Genomic DNA, 20203 nt, shown 5'->3' on the forward strand with positions numbered 1-20203 from the left:
TTACTGGCTGCGGGGGAGGGGGTCATCAGCTTCATCATCAAGATGTTCAGCTGAGACAGCGATAACAAGACCCCCCATTGTCACCAGCCCACCCATATACCTGCCCGACTCCAGAGCTTACACTCTATCCCAGCCTTCACATCATGAAAGAGCCTGCAAGTAATAATACCGAGGAGACCGTCACCAAGTACAGAATCCTAAGGGAAGTGCTTTATTTTATATGGTCAAAGGACCTGTCATGACCTCATCACTTAGGTCCTTCACCCTGGTAAAATAGTGTGAGGAGGAGGAGGACATGGAGGTGCGGGCTGTATGAGGAGGAGGACATGGAGGTGCAGGCTGTGTGAGGAGGAGGACATGGGGGTGCAGGCTGTGTGAGGAGGAGGACATGGGGGTGCAGGCTGTGTGAGGAGGAGGAGGACATGGAGGTGCAGGCTGTGTGAGGAGGAGGACATGGAGGTGCAGGCTGTGTGAGGAGGAGGACATGGGGGTGCAGGCTGTGTGAGGAGGAGGACATGGGGGTGCAGGCTGTGTGAGGAGGAGGACATGGGGGTGCAGGCTGTGTGAGGAGGAGGAGGAGGACATGGAGGTGCAGGCTGTGTGAGGAGGAGGAGGACATGGGGGTGCGGGCTGTGTGAGGAGGAGGACATGGAGGTGCAGGCTGTGTGAGGAGGAGGAGGACATGGGGGTGCGGGCTGTGTGAGGAGGAGGACATGGGGGTGCGGGCTGTGTGAGGAGGAGGACATGGGGGTGCAGGCTGTGTGAGGAGGAGGACATGGGGGTGCAGGCTGTGTGAGGAGGAGGACATGGAGGAGCAGGCTGTGCGAGGAGGAGGACATGGGGGTGCAGGGTGTGTGAGGAGGAGGAGGACATGGAGGTGCAGGCTGTGTGAGGAGGAGGACATGGGGGTGCGGGCTGTGTGAGGAGGAGGAGGACATGGAGGTGCAGGCTGTGTGAGGAGGAGGACATGGGGGTGCGGGCTGTGTGAGGAGGAGGACATGGGGGTGCAGGCTGTGTGAGGAGGAGGAGGACATGGAGGTGCAGGCTGTGTGAGGAGGAGGAGGACATGGAGGTGCAGGCTGTGTGAGGAGGAGGACATGGGGGTGCAGGCTGTGTGAGGAGGAGGACATGGAGGTGCGGGCTGTGTGAGGAGGAGGAGGACATGGAGGTGCAGGCTGTGTGAGGAGGAGGACATGGAGGTGTGGGCTGTGTGAGGAGGAGGACATGGAGGTGCAGGCTGTGTGAGGAGGAGGACATGGGGGTGCAGGCTGTGTGAGGAGGAGGACATGGAGGTGCGGGCTGTGTGAGGAGGAGGACATGGAGGTGCGGGCTGTGTGAGGAGGAGGACATGGAGGTGCAGGCTGTGTGAGGAGGAGGACATGGAGGTGCAGGCTGTGTGAGGAGGAGGACATGGAGGTGCAGGCTGTGTGAGGAGGAGGACATGGGGGTGCGGGCTGTGTGAGGAGGACATGGAGGTGCAGGCTGTGTGAGGAGGAGGACATGGAGGTGCAGGCTGTGTGAGGAGGAGGAGGACATGGGGGTGCAGGCTGTGTGAGGAGGAGGACATGGAGGTGCAGGCTGTGTGAGGAGGAGGAGGACATGGGGGTGCAGGCTGTGTGAGGAGGAGGACATGGAGGTGCGGGCTGTGTGAGGAGGAGGAGGACATGGGGGTGCAGGCTGTGTGAGGAGGAGGAGGACATGGGGGTGCAGGCTGTGTGAGGAGGAGGAGGACATGGGGGTGCAGGCTGTGTGAGGAGGAGGACATGGAGGTGCAGGCTGTGTGAGGAGGAGGACATGGGGGTGCGGGCTGTGTGAGGAGGAGGACATGGAGGTGCGGGCTGTGTGAGGAGGAGGACATGGAGGTGCAGGCTGTGTGAGGAGGAGGACATGGGGGTGCAGGCTGTGTGAGGAGGAGGACATGGGGATGCAGGCTGTGTGAGGAGGAGGACATGGAGGTGCAGGCTGTGTGAGGAGGAGGACATGGAGGTGCAGGCTGTGTGAGGAGGAGGACATGGGGGTGCAGGCTGTGTGAGGAGGAGGAGGACATGGAGGTGCAGGCTGTGTGAGGAGGAGGACATGGAGGTGCAGGCTGTGTGAGGAGGAGGACATGGAGGTGCAGGCTGTGTGAGGAGGAGGACATGGGGGTGCGGGCTGTGTGAGGAGGAGGACATGGAGGTGCGGGCTGTGTGAGGAGGAGGACATGGAGGTGCAGGCTGTGTGAGGAGGAGGACATGGAGGTGTGGGCTGTGTGAGGAGGAGGACATGGGGGTGCAGGCTGTGTGAGGAGGAGGACATGGAGGTGCGGGCTGTGTGAGGAGGAGGACATGGAGGTGCGGGCTGTGTGAGGAGGAGGACATGGGGGTGCAGGCTGTGTGAGGAGGAGGACATGGGGGTGCGGGCTGTGTGAGGAGGAGGACATGGAGGTGCAGGCTGTGTGAGGAGGAGGACATGGAGGAGCAGGCTGTGTGAGGAGGAGGACATGGGGGTGCAGGCTGTGTGAGCAGGAGGACATGGAGGTGCAGGCTGTGTGAGGAGGAGGACATGGGGGTGCAGGCTGTGTGAGGAGGAGGACATGGGGGTGCAGGCTGTGTGAGGAGGAGGACATTGAGGTGCAGGCTGTGTGAGGAGGAGGAGGAGGACATGGAGGTGCAGGCCGTGTGAGGAGGAGGACATGGAGGTGCAGGCTGTGTGAGGAGGAGGAGGAGGACATGGAGGTGCAGGCCGTGTGAGGAGGAGGACATGGAGGTGCGGGCTGTGTGAGGAGGAGGACATGGGGGTGCAGGCTGTGTGAGGAGGAGGACATGGAGGTGCGGGCTGTGTGAGGAGGAGGACATGGGGGTGCGGGCTGTGTGAGGAGGAGGACATGGGGGTGCGGGCTGTGTGAGGAGGAGGACATGGAGGTGCAGGCTGTGTGAGGAGGAGGACATGGAGGTGCGGGCTGTGTGAGGAGGAGGACATGGGGGTGCAGGCTGTGTGAGGAGGAGGACATGGAGGTGCGGGCTGTGTGAGGAGGAGGACATGGGGGTGCGGGCTGTGTGAGGAGGAGGACATGGGGGTGCGGGCTGTGTGAGGAGGAGGACATGGAGGTGCGGGCTGTGTGAGGAGGAGGACATGGGGGTGCAGGCTGTGTGAGGAGGAGGACATGGAGGTGCGGGCTGTGTGAGGAGGAGGACATGGAGGTGCGGGCTGTGTGAGGAGGAGGACATGGGGGTGCAGGCTGTGTGAGGAGGAGGACATGGAGGTGCGGGCTGTGTGAGGAGGAGGACATGGGGGTGCAGGCTGTGTGAGGAGGAGGACATGGAGGTGCGGGCTGTGTGAGGAGGAGGACATGGGGGTGCGGGCTGTGTGAGGAGGAGGACATGGGGGTGCGGGCTGTGTGAGGAGGAGGACATGGAGGTGCAGGCTGTGTGAGGAGGAGGACATGGGGGTGCAGGCTGTGTGAGGAGGAGGACATGGAGGTGCAGGCTGTGTGAGGAAGAGGACATGGAGGTGCAGGCTGTGTGAGGAGGAGGACATGGAGGTGCAGGCTGTGTGAGGAGGAGGACATGGAGGTGCAGGCTGTGTGAGGAGGAGGACATGGGGGTGCAGGCTGTGTGAGGAGGAGGACATGGAGGTGCAGGCTGTGTGAGGAGGAGGACATGGAGGTGCAGGCTGTGTGAGGAGGAGGACATGGAGGTGCAGGCTGTGTGAGGAGGAGGACATGGAGGTGCAGGCTGTGTGAGGAGGAGGACATGGAGGTGCAGGCTGTGTGAGGAGGAGGACATGGAGGTGCAGGCTGTGTGAGGAGGAGGACATGGGGGTGCAGGCTGTGTGAGGAGGAGGACATGGAGGTGCAGGCTGTGTGAGGAGGAGGACATGGAGGTGCAGGCTGTGTGAGGAGGAGGACATGGAGGTGCAGGCTGTGTGAGGAGGAGGAGGACATGGAGGTGCAGGCTGTGTGAGGAGGAGGACATGGAGGAGCAGGCTGTGTGAGGAGGAGGACATGGAGGTGCAGGCTTTGTGAGGAGGAGGACATGGGGGTGCAGGCTGTGTGAGGAGGAGGACATGGAGGTGCAGGCTGTGTGAGGAGGAGGACATGGGGGTGCAGACTGTGTGAGGAGGAGGACATGGAGGTGCAGGCTGTGTGAGGAGGAGGACATGGGGGTGCAGGCTGTGTGAGGAGGAGGACATGGAGGTGCAGGCTGTGTGAGGAGGAGGAGGAGGACATGGAGGTGCAGGCCGTGTGAGGAGGAGGACATGGAGGTGCAGGCTGTGTGAGGAGGAGGACATGGGGGTGCAGGCTGTGTGAGGAGGAGGACATGGAGGTGCAGGCTGTGTGAGGAGGAGGACATGGAGGTGCAGGCTGTGTGAGGAGGAGGACATGGAGGTGCAGGCTGTGTGAGGAGGAGGAGGAGGACATGGGGGTGCAGGCTGTGTGAGGAGGAGGACATGGAGGTGCAGGCTGTGTGAGGAGGAGGACATGGGGGTGCAGGCTGTGTGAGGAGGAGGACATGGAGGTGCAGGCTGTGTGAGGAGGAGGACATGGGGGTGCAGGCTGTGTGAGGAGGAGGACATGGAGGTGCAGGCTGTGTGAGGAGGAGGACATGGAGGTGCAGGCTGTGTGAGGAGGAGGACATGGAGGTGCAGGCTGTGTGAGGAGGAGGACATGGAGGTGCGGGCTGTGTGAGGAGGAGGACATGGAGGTGCGGGCTGTGTGAGGAGGAGGACATGGGGGTGCGGGCTGTGTGAGGAGGAGGACATGGAGGTGCGGGCTGTGTGAGGAGGAGGACATGGGGGTGCAGGCTGTGTGAGGAGGAGGACATGATGGTGCAGGCTGTGTGAGGAGGAGGAGGACATGGGGGTGCAGGCTGTGTGAGGAGGAGGACATGGAGGTGCAGGCTGTGTGAGGAGGAGGACATGGGGGTGCGGGCTGTGTGAGGAGGAGGACATGGAGGTGCGGGCTGTGTGAGGAGGAGGAGGACATGGAGGTGCAGGCTGTGTGAGGAGGAGGACATGGAGGTGCAGGCTGTGTGAGGAGGAGGACATGGGGGTGCAGGCTGTGTGAGGAGGAGGACATGGGGGTGCGGGCTGTGTGAGGAGGAGGACATGGAGGTGCAGGCTGTGTGAGGAGGAGGACATGGAGGTGCAGGCTGTGTGAGGAGGAGGACATGGAGGTGCAGGCTGTGTGAGGAGGAGGACATGGAGGTGCAGGCTGTGTGAGGAAGAGGACATGGGGGTGCGGGCTGTGTGAGGAGGAGGACATGGGGGTGCGGGCTGTGTGAGGAGGAGGAGGACATGGAGGTGCAGGCTGTGTGAGGAGGAGGACATGGGGGTGCGGGCTGTGTGAGGAGGAGGAGGACATGGAGGTGCAGGCTGTGTGAGGAGGAGGACATGGAGGTGCAGGCTGTGTGAGGAGGAGGACATGGAGGTGCAGGCTGTGTGAGGAGGAGGACATGGAGGTGCAGGCTGTGTGAGGAGGAGGACATGGAGGTGCAGGCTGTGTGAGGAGGAGGACATGGAGGTGCGGGCTGTGTGAGGAGGAGGACATGGAGGTGCGGGCTGTGTGAGGAGGAGGACATGGGGGTGCGGGCTGTGTGAGGAGGAGGACATGGAGGTGCGGGCTGTGTGAGGAGGAGGACATGGGGGTGCAGGCTGTGTGAGGAGGAGGACATGGAGGTGCAGGCTGTGTGAGGAGGAGGAGGACATGGGGGTGCAGGCTGTGTGAGGAGGAGGACATGGAGGTGCAGGCTGTGTGAGGAGGAGGACATGGGGGTGCGGGCTGTGTGAGGAGGAGGACATGGAGGTGCGGGCTGTGTGAGGAGGAGGAGGACATGGAGGTGCAGGCTGTGTGAGGAGGAGGACATGGAGGTGCAGGCTGTGTGAGGAGGAGGACATGGGGGTGCAGGCTGTGTGAGGAGGAGGACATGGGGGTGCGGGCTGTGTGAGGAGGAGGACATGGAGGTGCAGGCTGTGTGAGGAGGAGGACATGGAGGTGCAGGCTGTGTGAGGAGGAGGACATGGAGGTGCAGGCTGTGTGAGGAGGAGGACATGGAGGTGCAGGCTGTGTGAGGAAGAGGACATGGGGGTGCGGGCTGTGTGAGGAGGAGGACATGGGGGTGCGGGCTGTGTGAGGAGGAGGAGGACATGGAGGTGCAGGCTGTGTGAGGAGGAGGACATGGGGGTGCGGGCTGTGTGAGGAGGAGGAGGACATGGAGGTGCAGGCTGTGTGAGGAGGAGGACATGGAGGTGCAGGCTGTGTGAGGAGGAGGACATGGAGGTGCAGGCTGTGTGAGGAGGAGGACATGGAGGTGCAGGCTGTGTGAGAAGGAGGACATGGAGGTGCAGGCTGTGTGAGGAGGAGGACATGGAGGTGCAGGCTGTGTGAGGAGGAGGACATGGGGGTGCAGGCTGTGTGAGGAGGAGGACATGGGGGTGCAGGCTGTGTGAGGAGGAGGACATGGAGGTGCAGGCTGTGTGAGGAGGAGGACATGGAGGTGCAGGCTGTGTGAGGAGGAGGACATGGGGGTGCAGGCTGTGTGAGGAGGAGGACATGGGGGTGCAGGCTGTGTGAGGAGGAGGACATGGGGGTGCAGGCTGTGTGAGGAGGAGGAGGACATGGAGGTGCAGGCTGTGTGAGGAGGAGGACATGGAGGTGCAGGCTGTGTGAGGAGGAGGACATGGAGGTGCAGGCTGTGTGAGGAGGAGGACATGGGGATGCAGGCTGTGTGAGGAGGAGGACTGGGGGTGCAGGCTGTGTGAGGAGGAGGAGGACATGGAGGTGCAGGCTGTGTGAGGAGGAGGACATGGAGGTGCAGGCTGTGTGAGGAGGAGGAGGACATGGAGGTGCAGGCTGTGTGAGGAGGAGGACATGGGGGTGCAGGCTGTGTGAGGAGGAGGACATGGAGGTGCAGGCTGTGTGAGGAGGAGGACATGGAGGTGCAGGCTGTGTGAGGAGGAGGACTGGGGGTGCAGGCTGTGTGAGGAGGAGGACATGGAGGTGCGGGCTGTGTGAGGAGGAGGACATGGAGGTGCGGGCTGTGTGAGGAGGAGGACATGGAGGTGCGGGCTGTGTGAGGAGGAGGACATGGAGGTGCAGGCTGTGTGAGGAGGAGGACATGGAGGTGCAGGCTGTGTGAGGAGGAGGACATGGAGGTGCAGGCTGTGTGAGGAGGAGGACATGGAGGTGCAGGCTGTGTGAGGAGGAGGACATGGGGGTGCGGGCTGTGTGAGGAGGAGGACATGGAGGTGCGGGCTGTGTGAGGAGGAGGACATGGAGGTGCGGGCTGTGTGAGGAGGAGGACATGGAGGTGCAGGCTGTGTGAGGAGGAGGACATGGAGGTGCGGGCTGTGTGAGGAGGAGGACATGGAGGTGCGGGCTGTGTGAGGAGGAGGACATGGAGGTGCAGGCTGTGTGAGGAGGAGGACATGGGGGTGCGGGCTGTGTGAGGAGGAGGACATGGGGGTGCAGGCTGTGTGAGGAGGAGGACATGGGGGTGCAGGCTGTGTGAGGAGGAGGACATGGGGGTGCGGGCTGTGTGAGGAGGAGGACATGGAGGTGCGGGCTGTGTGAGGAGGAGGACATGGAGGTGCAGGCTGTGTGAGGAGGAGGACATGGAGGTGCGGGCTGTGTGAGGAGGAGGACATGGGGGTGCAGGCTGTGTGAGGAGGAGGACATGGAGGTGCAGGCTGTGTGAGGAGGAGGACATGGAGGTGCAGGCTGTGTGAGGAGGAGGACATGGAGGTGCGGGCTGTGTGAGGAGGAGGACATGGAGGTGCAGGCTGTGTGAGGAGGAGGACATGGAGGTGCGGGCTGTGTGAGGAGGAGGAGGACATGGAGGTGCGGGCTGTGTGAGGAGGAGGACATGGAGGTGCAGGCTGTGTGAGAAGGAGGACATGGAGGTGCAGGCTGTGTGAGGAGGAGGACATGGAGGTGCAGGCTGTGTGAGGAGGAGGACATGGGGGTGCAGGCTGTGTGAGGAGGAGGACATGGGGGTGCAGGCTGTGTGAGGAGGAGGACATGGAGGTGCAGGCTGTGTGAGGAGGAGGACATGGAGGTGCAGGCTGTGTGAGGAGGAGGACATGGGGGTGCAGGCTGTGTGAGGAGGAGGACATGGGGGTGCAGGCTGTGTGAGGAGGAGGACATGGGGGTGCAGGCTGTGTGAGGAGGAGGAGGACATGGAGGTGCAGGCTGTGTGAGGAGGAGGACATGGAGGTGCAGGCTGTGTGAGGAGGAGGACATGGAGGTGCAGGCTGTGTGAGGAGGAGGACATGGGGATGCAGGCTGTGTGAGGAGGAGGACTGGGGGTGCAGGCTGTGTGAGGAGGAGGAGGACATGGAGGTGCAGGCTGTGTGAGGAGGAGGACATGGAGGTGCAGGCTGTGTGAGGAGGAGGAGGACATGGAGGTGCAGGCTGTGTGAGGAGGAGGACATGGGGGTGCAGGCTGTGTGAGGAGGAGGACATGGAGGTGCAGGCTGTGTGAGGAGGAGGACATGGAGGTGCAGGCTGTGTGAGGAGGAGGACTGGGGGTGCAGGCTGTGTGAGGAGGAGGACATGGAGGTGCGGGCTGTGTGAGGAGGAGGACATGGAGGTGCGGGCTGTGTGAGGAGGAGGACATGGAGGTGCGGGCTGTGTGAGGAGGAGGACATGGAGGTGCAGGCTGTGTGAGGAGGAGGACATGGAGGTGCAGGCTGTGTGAGGAGGAGGACATGGAGGTGCAGGCTGTGTGAGGAGGAGGACATGGAGGTGCAGGCTGTGTGAGGAGGAGGACATGGGGGTGCGGGCTGTGTGAGGAGGAGGACATGGAGGTGCGGGCTGTGTGAGGAGGAGGACATGGAGGTGCGGGCTGTGTGAGGAGGAGGACATGGAGGTGCAGGCTGTGTGAGGAGGAGGACATGGAGGTGCGGGCTGTGTGAGGAGGAGGACATGGAGGTGCGGGCTGTGTGAGGAGGAGGACATGGAGGTGCAGGCTGTGTGAGGAGGAGGACATGGAGGTGCAGGCTGTGTGAGGAGACTACATGGGGGTGCAGGCTGTGTGAGGAGGACATGGGGGTGCGGGCTGTGTGAGGAGGACATGGGGGTGCGGGCTGTGTGAGGAGGAGGACATGGAGGTGCAGGCTGTGTGAGGAGGAGGACATGGGGGTGCGGGCTGTGTGAGGAGGAGGACATGGGGGTGCAGGCTGTGTGAGGAGGAGGACATGGGGGTGCAGGCTGTGTGAGGAGGAGGACATGGGGGTGCAGGCTGTGTGAGGAGGAGGACATGGAGGTGCGGGCTGTGTGAGGAGGAGGACATGGAGGTGCAGGCTGTGTGAGGAGGAGGACATGGAGGTGCGGGCTGTGTGAGGAGGAGGACATGGGGGTGCAGGCTGTGTGAGGAGGAGGACATGGAGGTGCAGGCTGTGTGAGGAGGAGGACATGGAGGTGCAGGCTGTGTGAGGAGGAGGACATGGAGGTGCGGGCTGTGTGAGGAGGAGGACATGGAGGTGCAGGCTGTGTGAGGAGGAGGAGGACATGGAGGTGCAGGCTGTGTGAGGAGGAGGACATGGAGGAGCAGGCTGTGTGAGGAGGAGGACATGGAGGTGCAGGCTGTGTGAGGAGGAGGAGGACATGGGGGTGCAGGCTGTGTGAGGAGGAGGACATGGGGGTGCAGGCTGTGTGAGGAGGAGGACATGGGGGTGCAGGCTGTGTGAGAAGGAGGACCCCCCCCCCCCCGGTTCCCGTGGTTTTCCATACAGAATGAGGCATCAGGAATATTTCATTGTTTATTGTGATATTTTTTTGGTTTCTCTCTTCCCCTGAGCACCACAATCCAGCATTCACCTAATATACTGGATCAAAGAAAAAGATTAAGGCAAAATAAAACGGCAGCTCGGAGCCACATTCCAGGTTCTGACTGATGCGAGGACGCGGGGTAATAGCGGAGCTAAGCTCCCAGGATGCACTGCACTGCCTGGTGTGAAGAACATGCAGCCCCTGAATCAGCAGGGCATGCGATAAGCTGCTGCAACCTGTGAGCTGTGGGTGTAACGTCTGCTGCCGGCCGCTCTGCTGCAATCAGGTGAATCTGTGATGTGGCTGCGAGCAGCGTCTACAAGGAGGATAAATGCTACAAGCAAAACAGCAAAAAAAGGAAGAAAAAAAAAGGATGTAGTAGAAAAAAAGCATAAAAAACAACAATCATGTCGCAGTCTCTCCCCAGGACAATGAAATGTGTAGGCGGAGGATCTTTGGTAGAGCGGCTGGAAATACTCCCCAGATTCTTCACGTGGCTGCGGCCCTCCCCGGGCACATGGGGGGGGGGGGGGTCACCCCGCGGGGATCCATCCATGGAGAGGTGGAGGTACAGTGACACACATCATAGACAAGTCTTCTGCCCATCACCAGGGTCCAGCTCAGGAGCCACCCACCGGTACTGACCAGGAGGAGACCACGCGGCGCCCCACACGGGGGGAGGCAGGAAATGTAACCGTCCTTCCATCAGAACATCATAAATATAGAAGAATGAGGTAGACGTTGTCTCTGATGACAGAACTCCAGTGACGCAGCGGCGGAGGATGACGAGGAGTCCGGTGCCGTATACGGGGCGGTGCTGGAAGAGGATGGTATACACGGGATTTGGCAATAAGATGGATCCTCCAGTGCATAGTGCTGTATGATGGGTGTAGTAGTACTCTGCAGGAGCCGCCTGGAGGTAGAGCTGATGGAGAGATGTTTCTATGGAGTAAGATGTCTTGTCCATGCACCACAGGAGCCGTGGACCAAGCCATGGGTGCCACACATCAGCAGTGATCCACGTGGCCACATACAGCTCTGAGGAGGAGTCCCTGGAGAGGCTGAGAGGTGCCAGTGTTTGGGTGGTGGGTGACCCCCGCTGTCTGTCAGTGATTAGGAGAGCGCAGTCTGACACTTGCATTGATTTTCTCTTTACCGAGCTGTGAAAAGGTCAGCGGCCACGAGGCAGGGCGGATGCTCCAGCCTCGGGGGCTCCACATGGAGAGGACGCACTGAGGGGATGATTTAGGTGACATTACAAATAAGGATTCAATGTAAAACGGAGAAGCCTTTAATCTGCAGATAGGAGACGTCCGCGGTTATTAGGACTCTAATGAGGAGGCTAAAGGTCACCGTGCAACAGGACTGCGGCCCCCGCTCATCTCCCACAAGGCGGCTGCAGAATATTGTGTGTAATAAATGCTGGGGCTCGGACTGTGAGGACCCACACATCTCTCTCCTTATGGATTCACACTCCTGTAACATGTCAGGAGGTGCCGTCCACATTCCTATAGGAAGAGGCCACGCTGGAGCCCCTCACTGACCTCTCCGTATCTCATGGATCTGGGTGACTACAGGTTATGGAGCTCCTGCTCCGAGGACCACGGGTCAATCTTAGGGTGGTGTCACACGTGGCGTTTTGAAGGCGTTTTCAGTCCGTTTTTAATTAAGATAATTGTGAAAACCAGACAAAAACAAATGCATTTTTTAATGGACTGAAAACGCATGACTAAAAAGGGGTTCAAAATGCCACATGGGACCGCGTCCTTAGGGTGATGCCACACGTGGCGCTTTGAACGCGTTTATAAGCAGTCCATCAACAAAACGCTTCCGTTTTTGACAGGTTTGACCAATTATCTTAATTCAAACGCATGCGTTTTTTGACTGACTGCTTAAAAACAGGCCAAAAACTCGTTCAATACGCGACATGTGACCGCACCGTACGCCCTTTGTACAGGAGCGAGCGATTCCCTCTGCTCTGAACCTGGAACTGCTGAAGAGAACAGACCCGTTACATGGTTTCAGTTCAGCGGTTCCACGTTCAGGACACACAGGATGCGTTTGTCGGATACACAAGCGGCCTGTCTCATATTTTGTAGAGTAGACGTCACCTCCTGTTATCTCTTACAGTCCAGTCTTGTGGATATAAGGACACGTCCTCTCTACACGTACAGTCTAAGATCTTTCTACAAGACCTAGAGGAAGGAAAGGCCAATCATTAGATACTGAGGAGGGATCTTACCTTAGGCTAAGCTTAGATGATCTGCTCTTAAAGTTCTCTCTACAAAGATCTACAGGTCTTTCCTAGCCTAGATCTTATAGGGGATAAGAGGGTTTCCTCTGAGCCCCGTATAGTATAAGGACGGGTCTTTCTTACAGATGTTTGAGATCTAAGCACTTTGTCAGTGGGATCAGCCAAAAAATGTCCGGTCAGGATTCAAAGCTGATTGAAAGTAAAGCTAACAATGTATAGGGTCCCCCGGCCTGGTCCTCAGCATCTGCTTTAATGATGGATTTTGGCTTTAGACTCTCCATTTACAATGTGTGATGATGAAGTTATTCTACTAAGTTTTGTTATATCCTGTAAATATTGAGAACAAAGTTGTCTGAAATGTAGGACTCTTAGATTAGTCCCCAAACTGATGCAAAAAGTGAAAGTAACTCATCTCGGCTTTGTCCTTCCTTCCCAGATCTTGCACTGGCACATGTGGGCTGCTCCGGAGGCCATCCCCTGGTACATCACAGTCTGGGTCATGGCGGATCTCCCGTCTCGGGGTGGACCCTCTGCTGAGGTAAGTGTGATGGATCTTTGGTTATCTCCTCTCCTCCACACCGGCCACTGGAAGAAGTCTCAGGGTCTCAGAGGCCGCTGCTCCGACAAATATTCCCCAAACACAGATTAAAAGTCAGAATAAAAACACTGGCATCTACTCTACTCCATAGGTTAGGACTGAATAAATTAACTCTTTCATATCTTTGGTAAAAGCTACATTTCATGAGTTCATCCTTTTCCACTGTCTGATTGCTGGACATGACCTGTCGTAAAAAGGTCGATGCCCCGTGCCCAGAAGAAGGACGGGCTTCCTGGTGGCTGGAGAGCGTGTACAGGGGGTCTGGGTTACTGTACAGAGGTAAGTGCACCTGGCTCAATCTTTGGTATAACTTACTCCAGGTTCAGTAGAGGTAGGGCGGTTGGAGCAGGCGGTAGACTGAACGCTGTTGGCCAAGGCTTGGTGACACCTCCAGCAGATTGTAGGGTTGAAGCGGAAGGAAATCAGAGGGGCCAATCTGTCCGGCACAGTCCTGTGGTATCACTGCCTGACCCCTGCAAGAAGAGTCCTCCTCACCTCCAGAGAAACCCACCCCCCTGGATGAGGATGTGAGATGTGGGGCTCTGCATGAGGCTCTCCCAGACTCACGGGGAAGAACTGGGTGGAGGAGTGTGTCCTTGTGATGAGGATGACTGTGGAGGGATCTGTGCTGTAGGAGGGCTGCAGCGCTCATTGGTGGTGACGGAGCTTGTGCTTGACCCGGAAGTTGATGTGGCTCGGTGAGCAAATAATACACCTGAGGGCAGAAGAACAAAAAGACCTGTAACAGGGGCAAATAAGGAAGCACTTACTCGTATAGCTCATCCCTGTGCAGACTAGTTATACTACATGGTCCTTCCTGGAGGACAACCAATATGGCTGCTGGAAGGGTTTCCTCTGGACTGCACCCACCTGGGGATTAGGTCAATCAGATGGATCTTTGCAAAACACAGCAGCAGCATGGGCCCTCAAGTCAAAGTTCAGTCCAATGCAGACGAAGCAGACATCTAGCGTCCATTACAGATGGTGGACGTGTCCTACTAATCAGTTCCTCATTACGCCGAGATTTCAGCAATACCAACAGTCCCCGGGTTATGTACAAGATAGGTTCTGTAGGTTTGTTCTTAAGTTGAATTTGTATGCAAGTCGGAACTGTATATTTTATAGTTGTAACTCCAGTCAAAAGATTTTTGGTCTCTGTGACAATTGGATTTTAAAAATATTGGATTGTCATAAGAACCGGGAGTAACAATAAATCTTCATTACAGACGCCTGATAACTGTTACAGCTGTTTATTGTAACCTAAGGATAAAGTGCAGGAAATTACCAGAGGTCTGTATGTAACTAGGGGTCGTATGTAAGTCGGGTGTTCTTAAGTAGGGGACCGCCTGTATACAGTTATATAAATGATGCTCCGCAGTCTGGGGAGCTCCTGCGCGTCTCAGAGCTTTCATTTATTCACTCCCCCGATACTCCACAATCCCTGTAGCTGGAGCGCTCCAGACCGATTAGCATTATTTCTGTATACAGGCCGTCCCCTACTTGAGGACACCCGACTTACAGACAACCCATACTTAAAGACGGACCCCTCTGCCCCCTGTGACCTCTCTGGATGTGACTATAGTCCCAGACTGCAATGATCAGCTGTAAGGTGTCTGTAATGAGGCTTTATAGATAATCCTTGGTCCAATTACAGCAAAAACATTTTGAAACTCCGACTGTCACTGGGGCAAATTGATAGCCCGCAGGCGCTTAGCCGTGCAAGGTTTTTCAGCAGGTGCAGCATGGCCTCTAAGAAAAGTTTGTTTATACCCCGGGTACATGGGCTACAGGTGTGGGTGGTATCTAGGGGTGGGCTGCAAGCCTGAGCTCACCCTCTTTCCTGCGGATCTTCCCACCCTCCCTCCCCTATTTGTAATCATATCCAATGTCACAGCTGGCGGTTTTTATATCGGGTATGTGACCTACACGCCCTCTAGAAGGCGGCTCACGGGTGCCCGGGTTTATTTGTTATATGTTACAATGCTACTCTCCAAGTAGGAGTTACTTGTTATAAGTTTAATAAAGCTGTGGCCGACTCTCTAGTCGTCATACCACAAAGTTTAAGGTTAAAACGTGTCTGGTCTTTTTTGGGGACATTTGGGTGGGCCTATCTGGGTTTTGGGGAAAGGATATGCAGGCAGTCTATGTTTTTTGTCTGAATCTACAACTATAAAATATACAGGTTCGACTTACATACAAATTCAACTTAAGAACAAACCTAGGGAACCTATCTTGTATGTAACCCTGGGACTGCCTGTATTCCAGAAATCTTGTATGTAGAGTCCTGAGGAAAAAGTTCCTCAAGAACTGGTTAGAAGGACACGTCTACGATCATTAAACTGATGTCATTTAAGTCCAATCAAAGTCTGACGCAGGTCCTCAATGTCAACACAGGTCCAGCCCATGCCCAGCGCCAATCCTCGCCTCCGGCCTAAGCTCCCCGTCGGTCCTCGCCTCCGGCCTAAGCTCCCCGTCGGTCCTCGCCTCCGGCCTAAGCTCCCCGTCGGTCCTCGCCTCCGGCCTAAGCTCCCCGTCGGTCCTCGCCTCCGGCCTAAGCTCCCCGTCGGTCCTCGCCTCCGGCCTAAGCTCCCCGTTGGTCTTCGCGTCCAGCCTAAGCTCCCCGTCCGTCCTCGCGTCCGGCCTAAGCTCCCCGTCCGTCCTCGCGTCCGGCCTAAGCTCCCCGTCGGTCCTCGCCTCCGGCCTAAGCTCCCCGTTGGTCTTCGCGTCCAGCCTAAGCTCCCCGTCCGTCCTCGCGTCCGGCCTAAGCTCCCCGTCCGTCCTCGCGTCCGGCCTAAGCTCCCCGTCCGTCCTCGCGTCCGGCCTAAGCTCCCCGTCGGTCTTCGCGTCCAGCCTAAGCTCCCCGTCGGTCTTCGCGTCCAGCCTAAGCTCCCCGTCGGTCCTCGCATCCAAGCTAGAGTGTTAATGAAGAGCGGGGGAGCTCACCACTACCTATAGCACCTCTACCTGCAGGGACCTTATATCACATATATGAGAAGGGACACCGGGGGCTTTGTACACAGCATCACTTTGCCAGTCTTTGCATTGACTCATTTAGGGCTTTCCTGTGCACAATTAGTCTACAGCTTGTGGTGGCTCTACAGCAACACAATCCAGGACAAGGGAAGTGTTAATGCTTTCTGGGATGCTGGGAGTTGTAATTTAGGGAGCCCGGGAATGGCGGCTTGGCAGTCCTGCGAGACTTCACACGGGTTAAGGAACTCCCTGTCAGCACATCCACTTCTAGTGTTCATTACAATGGATTTTATATGCGTTCTGGCGCTCGCTGGAACTTATTGGATTTCTTGAAAGCGACCTGAGAGTCGGCTACTTACCTGCGTACACAACTCCATTTATTTCCATCGACATGTTGACGCTGCTAATGGTGGAGGCAGACAGGTTCATCGCTGTCTCTTGTCTGTCGTCTGGAGAAGAGAAAAACACCAGAGATATGAGAGAACGGCGAGGAACTGAGGGAGGGTAAAGAACGCGTCATGGCGGCTAACTACAGCGCGCGTCATGGCGCCCGGCTAACTACAGCGCGCGTCATGGCGCCCGGCTAACTACAGTGCGCGTCATGGCGCCCGGCTAACTATAGGGCGCGTCATGGCGGCTAACTACAGCGCGGGCAACGGCAGGTGGCTACAGCGCGCGTCATGGTGCAGTCTGTACCTCTGTTGTTGATTTTGATCTTCATGGGCATCTGTGCCGCCATGGCGAGCAGGTTGTGTTGTATGGCGTGCTGCATTAGCCTCTGCTGTTCCTCCGCCATTATCGCCATCTTCTTCTCCGGCGGTTCCCCACATTCCAGCTTCTCCCGGAGCTGCTCCAGGGCTGCGGCCTGCATGGCTTGTACGGCCTGGGCTGCGGCTGCGTGATGGCCGGGCAGGGTCACAGGGATGCTGATCCGCTGCAGGGGGGCAACTGTGTGCAGGCCGTCCTCTGGAATGATGGGAGACAAAGGATAAGACTGGGGAAAAAGTGACCACAAGGGGGCAGGAGAGAGAGACAGGGGCAAGGGAACGAGACAACAGGGGGCAGGAGAGAGAGACAGGGGCAAGGGAACGAGACAACAGGGGGCAGGAGAGAGAGACAGGGGCAAGGGAACGAGACAACAGGGGGCAGGAGAGAGAGACAGGGGCAAGGGAACGAGACAACAGGGGGCAGGAGAGAGAGACAGGGGCAAGGGAACGAGACAACAGGGGGCAGGAGAGAGAGACAGGGGCAAGGGAACGAGACAACAGGGGGCAGGAGAGTGTGCCAGGGGCAAGGGAACGAGACAACAGGGGGCAGGAGAGTGTGCCAGGGGCAAGGGACCGAGACAAAAGAGGGCAGGAGAGTGTGCCAGGGGCAAGGGACCGAGACAAAAGAGGGCAGGAGAGTGTGCCAGGGGCAAGGGACCGAGACAAAAGAGGGCAGGAGAGTGTGCCAGGGGCAAGGGACCGAGACAAAAGAGGGCAGGAGAGTGTGCCAGGGGCAAAAGTGACCAACAGGGGGCAGGAGAGTGTGCCAGGGGCAAGGGACCGAGACAACAGGGGGCAGGAGAGTGTGCCAGGGGCATGGGACCTACATAACAGGGGGCAGGAGAGTGTGCCAGGGGCACGGGACCTACATAACAGGTAGGAGAGTGTACCAGGGGCATGGGACCTACATAACAGGGGGCAGGAGAGTGTGCCAGGGGCATGGGACCTACATAACAGGTAGGAGAGTGTACCAGGGGCATGGACCTTCATAACAGGGGGCAGGAGAGTGTGCCAGGGGCAAGGGACCTTCATAACAGGGGGCAGGAGAGTGTGCCGAGGGCATGGGACCTACATTACAGGGGGCAGGAGAGTGTGCCAGGGGCAAGGGACCTACATAACGGGGGGCAGGAGAGTGTGCCAGGGGCATGGGACCTACATAACAGGGGGGCAGGAGAGTGTGCCGAGGGCATGGGACCTACATAACAGGGGGCAGGAGAGTGTGCCAGGGGCATGGGACCTACATAACAGGGGGCAGGAGAGTGTGCCAGGGGCATGGGACCTACATAACAGGGGGCAGGAGAGTGTGCCAGGGGCATGGGACCTACATAACAGGGGGCAGGAGAGTGTGCCAGGGGCATGGGACCTACATAACAGGGGGCAGGAGAGTGTGCCAGGGGCATGGGACCTACATAACAGGGGGCAGGAGAGTGTGCCAGGGGCATGGGACCTACATAACAGGGGGCAGGAGAGTGTGCCAGGGGCATGGGACCTACATAACAGGGGGCAGGAGAGTGTGCCAGGGGCATGGGACCTACATAACAGGGGGCAGGAGAGTGTGTCAGGGGCATGGGACCTACATAACGGGGGGCAGGAGAGTGTGCCAGGGGCATGGGACCTACATAACGGGGGGGCAGGAGAGTGTGCCAGGGGCATGGGACCTACATAACGGGGGGCAGGAGAGTGTGTCAGGGGCATGGGACCTACATAACGGGGGGCAGGAGAGTGTGCCAGGGGCAAGGGACCTACATAACGGGGGGCAGGAGAGTGTGCCAGGGGCAAGGGACCTACATAACAGGGGGCAGGAGAGTGTGCCAGGGGCAAGGGGCCGAGACAAAAGAGGGCAGGAGAGTGTGCCAGGGGCAAGGGGCCGAGACAAAAGAGGGCAGGAGAGTGTGCCAGGGGCAAAAGTGACCAACAGGGGGCAGGAGAGTGTGCCAGGGGCAAGGGACCGAGACAACAGGGGGCAGGAGAGTGTGCCAGGGGCATGGGACCTACATAACAGGGGGCAGGAGAGTGTGCCAGGGGCAAGGGACCTTCATAAGAGGGGGCAGGAGAGTGAGCCAGGGGCATGGGACCTACATAACAGGGGGCAGGAGAGTGTGCCAGGGGCAAGGGACCTACATAACGGGGGGCAGGAGAGTGAGCCAGGGGCATGGGACCTACATAACAGGGGGCAGGAGAGTGTGCCAGGGGCATGGGACCTACATAACAGGGGGAAGGAGAGTGTGCCAGGGGCATGGGACCTACATAACAGGGGGGCAGGAGAGTGTGCCGAGGGCATGGGACCTACATAACAGGGGGCAGGAGAGTGTGCCAGGGGCATGGGACCTACATAACAGGGGGCAGGAGAGTGTGCCAGGGGCATGGGACCTACATAACAGGGGGCAGGAGAGTGTGCCAGGGGCATGGGACCTACATAACAGGGGGCAGGAGAGTGTGCCAGGGGCATGGGACCTACATAACGGGGGGCAGGAGAGTGTGCCAGGGGCATGGGACCTACATAACGGGGGGCAGGAGAGTGTGCCAGGGGCATGGGACCTACATAACAGGGGGCAGGAGAGTGTGCCAGGGGCATGGGACCTACATAACAGGGGGCAGGAGAGTGTGCCAGGGGCAAGGGACCTACATAACAGGGGGCAGGAGAGTGTGCCAGGGGCATGGGACCTACATAACAGGGGGCAGGAGAGTGTGCCAGGGGCAAGGGACCTACATAACGGGGGGCAGGAGAGTGTGCCAGGGGCATGGGACCTACATAACGGGGGGCAGGAGAGTGTGCCAGGGGCATGGGACCTACATAACAGGGGGCAGGAGAGTGTGCCAGGGGCATGGGACCTACATAACAGGGGGCAGGAGAGTGTGCCAGGGGCATGGGACCTACATAACAGGGGGCAGGAGAGTGTGTCAGGGGCATGGGACCTACATAACGGGGGGCAGGAGAGTGTGCCAGGGGCATGGGACCTACATAACGGGGGGCAGGAGAGTGTGCCAGGGGCAAGGGACCTACATAACAGGGGGCAGGAGAGTGTGCCAGGGGCATGGGACCTACATAACAGGGGGCAGGAGAGTGTGCCAGGGGCATGGGACCTACATAACGGGGGGCAGGAGAGTGTGCCAGGGGCATGGGACCTACATAACAGGGGGAAGGAGAATGAGAGACAATAGGGGAGAGGACAGTGAGTCTCAGAGGGATAGTGGTCCCTAAGGTGACTGGCAGGGGTTGCTGGCACCTACCCTTCTTGATGACTGGCATCTGGTTGATTTGCGCTCCGTTGTGTGTGGTGACTGATAGGGTGGGCATGGTTATTTTGGGGGATGTCAGGACATTGGGGGTTCCCACAGGTGAGTAACTGAAGAGCCCTGATCCGAAGCTTTGCCTCCGGCCCTCCCTGCGGTTGCTGTCGATGGCGGCTTGTAGTTCTCCGGGGGAGCTGAGCCCCCTCTTGTCACATTCATAGGGATACAGGTACTTCATGTATCTAAGCAGAGGGGAGGAAGCAGATTCTTAGTATCCTGCGCCATTCCAGTGCTGATTGTCAGCTCTTGGGGCGAGGAGACTCACTGTGTCCTGAGTGTGAAGGCTGCGCTGGTGATGGAGGTGGGGAGGCTCAGGCCCTTGGTGATCTCTCTCCAGATCTTCTTATTGATGACTTCCACCAGTCCGCCCTTCTCCGTCACCAGTCTGTAGAGTGTGTACAGGTCCAGGACTTGCTTCGCCATGATGGGAATCCGATTCACCGGCGTTCCTGCGAGCAATCAGTGATATACAGGGTCAAAATAACAACATCCAAATATTCCCAACTGGGTCACAAGTTCTCAATCTAAAGCAGAAAAATCTGATTGATGAAGGGTCTGACCCCAGGAGA

The 20203-nt window shown here is 58.5% G+C and overlaps 1 protein-coding gene across 4 annotated transcripts in view; it reads right to left on the reverse strand.

Moving 5' to 3' along the window:
- Positions 1–9725: 9725 nt before the first annotated feature.
- The window catches only part of LOC140114589 (sigma non-opioid intracellular receptor 1), a 195994-nt gene continuing 185516 nt past the window's right edge, over positions 9726–20203 (reverse strand). For all 4 annotated transcript variants that reach the window (XM_072132720.1, XM_072132719.1, XM_072132718.1 and 1 more), the window contains exons 4-8: positions 19900–20083; positions 19572–19816; positions 16270–16539; positions 15933–16022; positions 9726–13315 (exon numbers count right to left, since the gene is read on the reverse strand). In XM_072132720.1, the coding sequence (XP_071988821.1) occupies positions 13164–13315; positions 15933–16022; positions 16270–16539; positions 19572–19816; positions 19900–20083 (941 nt within the window). In that variant the 3' untranslated portion in view covers positions 9726–13163. The remainder of the gene's footprint in view (positions 13316–15932; positions 16023–16269; positions 16540–19571; positions 19817–19899; positions 20084–20203) is intronic.

Source organism: Engystomops pustulosus, chromosome 1 (assembly GCF_040894005.1).
Source record: "Engystomops pustulosus chromosome 1, aEngPut4.maternal, whole genome shotgun sequence".
Classification (NCBI taxonomy): domain Eukaryota; kingdom Metazoa; phylum Chordata; class Amphibia; order Anura; family Leptodactylidae; genus Engystomops; species Engystomops pustulosus.